The sequence below is a fragment of the Colletes gigas genome, unplaced genomic scaffold, assembly GCF_013123115.1.
Source record: "Colletes gigas isolate AHSC1104 unplaced genomic scaffold, ASM1312311v1 Colletes_gigas_Sc00011, whole genome shotgun sequence".
Lineage (NCBI taxonomy): Eukaryota > Metazoa > Arthropoda > Insecta > Hymenoptera > Colletidae > Colletes > Colletes gigas.
In genome coordinates, this window is record NW_025106640.1 from 9539884 (window position 1) to 9548884 (window position 9001).

General features: G+C 42.1%; 1 protein-coding gene across 1 annotated transcript; it reads left to right on the top strand.

The window, feature by feature from the left end:
* The first annotated feature begins 3728 nt into the window (after positions 1–3728).
* LOC122398254 lies at positions 3729–7290 on the top strand. The gene is made up of 4 exons (XM_043397965.1): positions 3729–3891; positions 3974–4242; positions 4424–4554; positions 4663–7290. Exons 1-4 carry the CDS (start codon positions 3729–3731, stop codon positions 4853–4855), a joined length of 756 nt encoding a protein of 251 aa, XP_043253900.1. The 3' UTR covers positions 4856–7290.
* Positions 7291–9001: the final 1711 nt, after the last annotated feature.

A 9001-nucleotide genomic window follows, 5' to 3' on the forward strand; every position in this document is an offset into this window, starting at 1 on the left:
CGATAATATATTTTCGATTATATAATATAATTTCCTCTTGCGACGATAACGGTACTATTTATTTATAGTTGATGGGAAAACCCTTTGACACGATAAAAGGGTGACTCATTTAAATCGACCCACACGAATATCTACGAAACTGTTGACGATGCCAAAAAATGTTTCGGTTACGTTTCCATCTAAATACAGTTTAGTCAGCGCGGTGGAATTATCAGCGGATTAAGTTGACCGAACGGGAACGAAGAAAGAACGAGAAAGATCAAGAAGGCGGAAGGGGTTAGTCTCCATCGATTAGCGCGGCAATTAACGTTCCATTTAACAACGGGGTGAAACAAGGCGACATTCGCGTTACGATACACAATGGGAAAGTCGAACAGAGAAAAAATAGAATTTACAACGAGAGCATCGCGTTTTCGCGATAGTAATTATCGAGGATGCACGTGGTTTCGTAGGTAGATCGGATCGTTTCGCGACGAATGCTCGTCCCGTTAATTTAGGAGGAGGACGCGCTCATCGTTGAACCGCTCGGGAAGTTCCGAGTGCTAGGACGCGCGATATTAAACCAAGTGCGTCGTTCCGCATATTAAACGCGTTCCGCGGTGACCCTCCGCGAAGAACCATTGCCCTCGGAAGCGAAACGAAAAAGCACGGGCTCGCGCGTTCATGAAAAAAAAAGAAAACACTGTGCATCGTCACGGTTTATCGCGAAATATCAAATTTTCTCGCGTTCCTAGACCTATCGTTCGTTTTAAAGGATCTAGAATTCTTTAAAACAATATTCCTACCAATGGATATTGCTTTTATTCTATACATTAATCGTATATATAGCAGTAAGGAAGCAAAGAAGTTAAAGGCGCGCAACGTATGCACACAAAGTGATCCATGATTTCGAGAAGAAGGTAAACAAGTCGACGCGGGGGTGGAATCATCGAGAGATCTCTTGGCTTTAAAGGATTTTCTGCCATTTTGCGACGTAACATGATCGGAATTACGCTCGAGAAGCCTTAAGATTCTTCTTCTGATTTATAATTCGATACCACCACCATCGAAGAATATGAACGTTATATTATTAACCGTTGGAATACTTTTTCTGGCCACTGTATTTTTTAATGTAACGAACAACGAACGGGTCGATGGCTGTCGCGATAGTCGTTTAATCCGTGAAAAAAAAAACACGAACTGGTTGCGTGTCAGCAAATAGTAGACCTCCCGGACGGATCAAATGCGATACGAAGAACCCTCCAATTAATTAGGCGGCCCACACATGGACTCAAGTTCAACAAAAAACGCAAATATTTCTTGGACTCGGAGCTTAACAAGCAGGGGCCCAACGTTAGGTAGTTTCGGGGGAAAAGAATATCGTATAGAATATTTGATTTTATACTCGTTCGTATTGAGACGCGACTCGAAGCCACGACCAACGGCGTCGGCGTCATCCGTCGCGATAAAGAGCGGCTAACGAAGTTCTGATTGCGGGTCAGGCCGTTTCGATTGGATCGTGATAAAAAGGGGGGAAAAATCAGGCAGCAAGGTGTTCGGCCGGAGGGCGGTGTCGCTGTAAAAGCCAGCTAAAAATATAATGTTCGCTCGCGTCGCGTTGGCGTGAAACCGCATGGCTCGTTCACGCGCCGTGTCTATCGATGTGACCCCGATACGTAGTCAGCTCTAAAAAAATAACGCTGCCTTTTATTGTTCCCGATAAACTGGCAACGTCCGAGACGAATTATCTCGATGGTCCTCTCGACGCCAGACTGTCTGTTTTGTGGAAAGAGACGAGTTGCACGTCGAAGGACGCTCGTTTACGATTCAACACGCATGGCGCGGTCAACATTGTAAAATCACCAGTATCCAGCTAGGAACCTTGTCCGTTTTAAAGAATAGGAACAAGAGCTGGCAGAAAAGTCTTAATAATTCGATAGCCGAATAGCTTGAAAACTATAAATTTTAAGGCAGTATTAAACGTTTGTATGTTTGACATTCAGTGCTATATCGACTTTCGACACCGACGACATTCTACGGATATTCCGTATAAAAATACGATGTTAACCTTTCTATCTTTTCTACGCTTCCACCCACAATAAAAATTATTGTCACTACATTACGTCTCCCTCGAAGCGATAAAACCTTCGCGAGCAACGCTTCTACGTATTATTTGAAATAACGAAGATAGTCGAGTGGCCTGATTTTAGCAAAGTTTGTATTTTGGCGAACGCGGTAAACAATTATTGTCCACCGTCAATTGCTATTTCTGTATTAATCGTTTAGGAAAACAATCGCGAATAGTAGTCAAAGTATCGTAGGCGATTTTTTTGCGGCGTTTCCTCGAAATATTGCGAGGTCGAGTTTCACCTTCGCACGGTCTATAAAAAAAATGTAACGTGCAGTAGCTATTTATAATCCAGGGTACATAGACGTTCCATTTTCCAGGTTGGTTTAAAAGAAGCGCACTCCAAGGATATCGTGCGCTCCGCTGGCCGGGGGAAACATATCATCTAGGGTAGAAGCTACGCCGTAAGAATAATTAACACTGATAAAAATTATTAGGAAGTAATTTTAGATAACGCGTTGATCGATCAGGCAATTAAAAATATTCCAATCGGTTCGGTAATCTTTCGTTCTTCGGTTCTTTGTTCGCGAGATATCGTGCGAATCTCGCGAAAGGGAAATTTCTTAGTCTCGATCGTCGTTTCCTGCTACGAGAAGCAAACAAAACTATCGAGTAGAGGCTGACGAACTTGTAAACCGATAAAGGACTGGCTTAACTTGGCCGAGTAAAGGCCTGTAGAGAAAATGATAGCGGCGTCGAAACAGCTGACAAAACCGTAAAACGAGCGGCCAGCCAGCCAGCCAGCCAGACAGACCGAAGAACATCATCCCCTTTAGAAGGGCTCCAGACAGACGAACCCTCCAGGCAACGGCCCTCTGTCCCCTCCTCGTTACCGTCGACCACCGTCCCATCGTCATAGCAACCCCTTGGATTCAGCAGCCAGCCTAACCAACCGATTTGCCCACCCTCACCCACCCCCAACGCCCCCCTTCTTCGAACATTTACATCAAACACGCTTTTCCCTTCTTTACGTGTTGGAAATCAGGCAACCCTTTGTTCTGCGAGAGTACGCCCCCGCGCGATGCGTGCATACGAAACATCTTTGCTTTGGCGCCACGTGATTACGAGTCGGATAGACGTTGAGGATCGTTCCACGACTTTATATTATTAACGCGTTTAATGACAGGACAAATTAACAGGACAAGTTAACGTAACGCAAGTTTCTTTCTTCTTTTTTCTGTTCGATCAACTTAGGGAAGGGAAAGTTCGTAGGAAAATACCGCGTAGCGGTTCCCCCGTGCATGAAATCACATCGCGATATACCGAAGCAAAAGATTCGTCCGCGACACGGTGAAGCGACTCCGACCGGCCATTATGGTACGTACGGGGGCAGTTTACAAGCTATTTAGAGAATAGAGTGGGTCTGACGTTTCCATCGTAGAGACCATAGCTCAGCGAGCCGAATAATGCGATCATAATTTCTCAAATTGGCCGCACTTTTTTCACCGACTCGTTTGGATCGAATCGACGACGTCACGAAGCCTTTCGTCACGATCATATCCACGGTGTATCTTCATTTTTTTCGTCAGTCGCGCGTCGTGATTCGTTCGTTCCTCTGCAAAGAGAAATAACGAGTGCAGTGAATCTAATAATTATAAGCGGACAAGATCATCGAAAGAAAATGATCCTTCTACCGATCGTAAGTACGTTTGCGGTTTTGATCGCCGCGCAGGATACAACATCTATGGTATTTCCGTCTGCGAGAAATGGTTCTGCTTTGGAGTTGCCGAGCATACTCGAACCCGCACGACCTTTAATCGTACCGACCAATCATTTTCTCTCCGGTAAAGTTTTGCGCTTGTCGCGCTGATTATTAACCAAGGAGAAACCGACTGTCGAGTTTTTAATCGCGGTCGCGTATTTTAGTGCCTCAGAGAACGTTCATCGACCACAGAAACGACTTTCCGTACGTTTACGATCATCCGCATTTCGGATATCCGGTGGCGCATTCCATCGACCACTCGGTCGGACCATCGTCGAAGCAGCTCGTGATCGTCAGTTTCATTGGTTTGTTATTACTATTTGCGATAATACAGAACACGATAGCGGTTGTGAAACGAAGAGATATCCCGACGGACGTGTTATCGGCTAGAAAGAAGAGAGACCTTTACGCCGCCCACAACTTTTATTCCGTTGTAAGATTATTTCATTTTTATTTCTCGTCTGTTTTCTCTATACTGTAGGGTTTCTCCGTTCGCTACAAATAAATAAATAATCATTATTATTATACAAAACGTTATAATTTTTAACGCGACGAATCCTTCAATCCTTCTTCCTGTTTCTCGAGAAAAATTTACTTTTATTTGTTGTTTTCAGAGCTCGGAACAGGAAGCTATTCTTAACGACGATGCCAGAGTACGTTGCATACAGAGGACGGTCTGCTTCGAAAATCGAAAACTTTCGAAAGCGTTTGGCGTCGTCGGCAAGATACTAGCAAAGTATTTGACGTGAGTTCCATTGGTATTGTCATCCAGGGTTGTTTTCGTTGTAATAAATTTAATATTGCAAAGGAATACTTATGCAAAATAAAAAAAAAAACGGTCGTACCGTTTCAGACGTTCCATCGGGAAATCCCTGAAATCGACTTCCGGATGGGATCGTCTGGTGGAGGATGCAGGCGAGGCTGGGATTCGTAACGAGGATTGCGACGTGCTATACAGGGATTGCAAGTACCCAGCGTCTTCAAATTTTGGGGACGTAACAGGTCGAGCTTCAAGACTGTCTAAAATGCATGATAATGAAAAATAATAATAATAATAATAATAATAATAATAATAATAATAATAATATTAGTAATAAATATTTTCCTAACGAAGAACGAAAATAAAATATTTTCACTGGCAGCAGTTAATAGTTTATGTTGAGTTCAAAAAAATTGTTGCGTCGAATATTCTACAAATTTTTCGATAAACTTTACAAAAATTCAAACGACGTATACATATACCGAATACACGTTACGTTGAAGCGAATCAAAGGGCCGGCGGAACGTAGGATCGAGCGTTCGACAAATAATAATGCGGGCGGTATTAATGACTTTTAATTTTAATTACAATACGCTGTGTTTTTTTGTTCTTTATCCGCTACAAACATCGACATCTAGCCTGAACTATTTTAGATAGCAGTCTGCTCTATACACGCTCCATTTACACTCTCTTTTTCTCCAATCGTTCTCTCTCGTCATCGGAATTATAAAAAAATATCAAATCACGAACAGAATGGAGACAAACGGCCACGCGTACTGCACTCCTTTTTCTTTACTTTGTCTGTTACGTTTGTATCATTTTGTGTTGTCTCTTTTATTCGGTCGGTTTCGTTCATCATTTATATTCGCCACCATCGTGAAATACCTTCCTCCTTCGTTTTCATTGTTTTGACCTCGTCGACCTCCTCTCGTCACAACTAATTATACAGTAACGCTATCCATATTATTATCGATATAACATTAAGGCATTACATATTTATAAATTCTTCGCGTTCACTCGCCGCTATACAGCAACACCACGCTAAACTCGGTAAACTTATGCTTAAATAGACGTGAGATCGCTCGTTGGAAATAGTCCAGGCTTAAGGAAAAATAAACACAAGGGAAAAGAATGTTTTTTCGAGACACATTTGCAAGCTGGGACCGGATGTGGTCATGGAAATCCGTGTCCACGTTTAATACTGCATGCCCGGCATCGTTCAAACGATTCGTTAGTTAGTCTTCCAGTTATGGCTTTCCAGAGGTTCGGATAAACGTTTTATCTTTGTCACTTTTTGCGATAGAAAATTTGCAACTTTAATGTTTACAAGACGATAGACCGTAAATCATACAGTGAATGGTTCGGATCGATAACGCGGCTAGTTTTCGTAAAGTGAAAAGTTTTCAACGCAATATTAGTATTAACGGCGCTCGGGTGATTTTAATGCACGGCAAGAACACCATTGTCCAGATCAGCGTCGAACGATCTTTCTCTCCACGTTGTTCAGGATTCGCTCCAAGTAATATTAATGTTTTCTCGCGCTCGAGTTTGTTCGAGGACGGCCATTTAACCGCAAAGGCATAAGTTTCCTTGGATCCGCCATAATACCCGATCGATCGATTCTCGACTGTAGAACGATGCTTCTTACCAACTCTACGAAACCTCTAGCAACTTTCGTGCGACGAAAAGTCGATGATCCGTGGATGCATTTAGAGTACCGATTCTATTCGTTCTCTTAATAAATAAATCGTGCTTCTCCTTCCCATAAATCGCGCTAGAGAATTCACTAAATTCAAATTCTGGGAGCAAAGAACGATTCATTTTTCGTGCACAAGTTGAAAAAACGAGATCCTGTTAAAGACCATCCGGTGCCAGATGTGTGCTCGTAGTTTTTGTTCGTCCGTCTTTCCCTCTCGCATTCATCCTTTGTTTGCTCGGTTCTTTCACACTTACTCTCTCTTAAGCACGCACGCAGACGCACGCAGACGCACGCAGACGCACGCAGACGCACGCACGCACGCACGCAAGCACGCACGCACGCACGCACGCACACACATCGCACGAAACATCTCTCTTTCGATTATCACTTGCATGCACGCAGCTTAAAAGTCCTGCTAATTATCGCATCGTCAATAAATTAGACGCATTTGTTGAGGCAACGCAGTTTGCACAAACAGGCGGCAGGCAGCTCACGGAAAGTACTTTGAAACACTTATGCTCTGAATTTCTCGCCTCGTCTCTATTTTATAAACGTTCTCTGCGACTGATGCGAACGAATCGAACGCCGTCGCGCGTTTTCTTAGGTGGTCGCGAGCCAACGTTTTCATTTATTTCGCCACGATCGATCGACCGATCGAACTCATCGACTTGCCATTCGTTGATCGCGTCGAGAAACATCTCCGTATGTTCGTTAATCATAATTTACATAAAAAATTAACTAAAAATATCCATTTCTTTGGCGAAACGATGTCGAAACACGCCGAAGGAAAAAATTTGACAGGATCGAGCTCGATCCTCGAGTCAAACGGTAAGCGAACACCTTTCGAAGAAATGTGTTTTTCTTTCGTAAAACAAACAAGCAGGAAATGTCGTCGGAATAAAAGTCGTCGTCGGATTAATTCGACATTAGGCGATGGTCTCGATAAAACGTTAACAAAAATAAAACTAAAAGTTTTTAAAATTTTCTAGACTCTAACGAGAACTCGTATTTTTCTAATAAAACAGAACAACGCAACGTGAAACAAATAGAATAAAAAGTAAAACGAATATAATCGAAAATTTATCACCGATAATAAAACGGTATGAAAAGATCGAGGTGTGTATACCAGATTGGAACGAAAACACGAACACGCGACGGTATAAAAACACGTTTCTTTGCTTTTTACTATTCGATGTAATCAATCGTGAATATGATTTTAAATAATGGGAAGTCCTAGCTCGTTCCGAGAGCGGAAGAACGTAATCCAAATTAATCGTTTGTCATTCAACACTGTCGATCGATCGATCGCATATTTTATAGATCTTCCTACCGTATAAAAACTAAATCCACAATTGTACCGACTAACACGATATATGTATAATCAATTAAACTATTAATTCGATACAATAATAATAATAATCATTAATTAATAATATGTACAACTTCTAAACATTGTTTATTTCTTTTATTTTGTTTCATGCTTGGAACGTGACACGCGCACTACGAACAAAATAAAGGTAGGTTACCCGATCATAGTAAATAGTTTTCGCGCGCGTCAATCTTCTTTGTTTATCGCGTGTATGCACGGTGACTACCTTTTCTGCACGTCCTATCTATCTCAATCAATCTGAAACACCAAATGGGCCACATTTTTCAAAAATGCGCGACCGAAACAACGCGTCGCGCATAGTCAATGTAATACGCGTTAAAGTCCAGCAAGCCCCGACGATTAGAAGATAGGCGAAGGTATTATTGCGTTACGAACGTAGGCTTCAAGATCACACAATAAATTTAAGCTAGAGAATCATTTAAGATTTGGTATACAAAACGAAATTTACCAAACAGCCTTTGCTAATGCCGTTTTCAACGTATATGCGCGAAAAATGCAATCTGTCTGGCATCACGGGTTCTGTTTCACCAAATACAATTTATTTTCTATTCGCGTTTTCTACGTACTTTCATACGGAGATACTTTTTACGAGAAACATTTATTTTTCTCTCCGACATAATTTATTTCATTCGCGATCGCGATAAATACATTGTCGCGGGGGTCATGTGCGATCGCCTATAGTTTATTTTCGAATTGTTCGACGAGTGTTTCGTTCGCCGCACACCAAGAAGACTTTGTCCTCACGGCGCTCGTTCGTTCGCTCGCTCGTCTCTCTCTCTCTCTCTCTCATTTCATCCTTTCTTCGTTTCGTTCTTGTTTTTTATCCACCGACCACGAATTTTTATTTATTCTTCTCTGTCGATCTCAAGCAACTCGTCCGGCTTGAGCGAAGAATCTCGAGTAAAAGATCATGAATGCGAACATTGCTAAACAGACAGCGCTTGGGTGTGCGTATCGAGGATCACACGATCGTTATGCAGTCCGCGCGGTTACCGATTGCGAGGATCGTTAGTGTCTTTTGAAAAAACAGTTTCGAAACTTGTGACGTTTCGATCATAAACTCAAACACATTGTTAAAAGCGTGACTATGGCACGTCTCATATATATATATAAATATATGTATAAAAATGAAGAAAATATCTTTAAAAAGGAACGACTGTGTCCCGATGTCACGACAATTTGGAAGACGCGTTTTTGAATACGCGAGTTCTCGGGAACTCGATCGAAGAGAGTGAACAGCAATGCGTGGTATCAGCAAGAAACACCTCCGTTTTGTTTCTGGGAGGGGCGAAGTGAAATAAAAGAATAAGCTACGATGATAAAATTAAAACGTATCGAAAATG

Excerpts from the sequence above, each read along its gene's own strand:
- LOC122398254 (XM_043397965.1), top strand. The coding sequence starts at position 3,729 with ATGATCCTTCTACCGATCGTAAGTACGTTTGCGGTTTTGATCGCCGCG. Across the intron at positions 3,892-3,973 it reads GACCAATCATTTTCTCTCCG|TGCCTCAGAGAACGTTCATC; the intron begins GTAAAGTTTTGC and ends CGCGTATTTTAG. Across the intron at positions 4,243-4,423 it reads CCCACAACTTTTATTCCGTT|AGCTCGGAACAGGAAGCTAT; the intron begins GTAAGATTATTT and ends TGTTGTTTTCAG.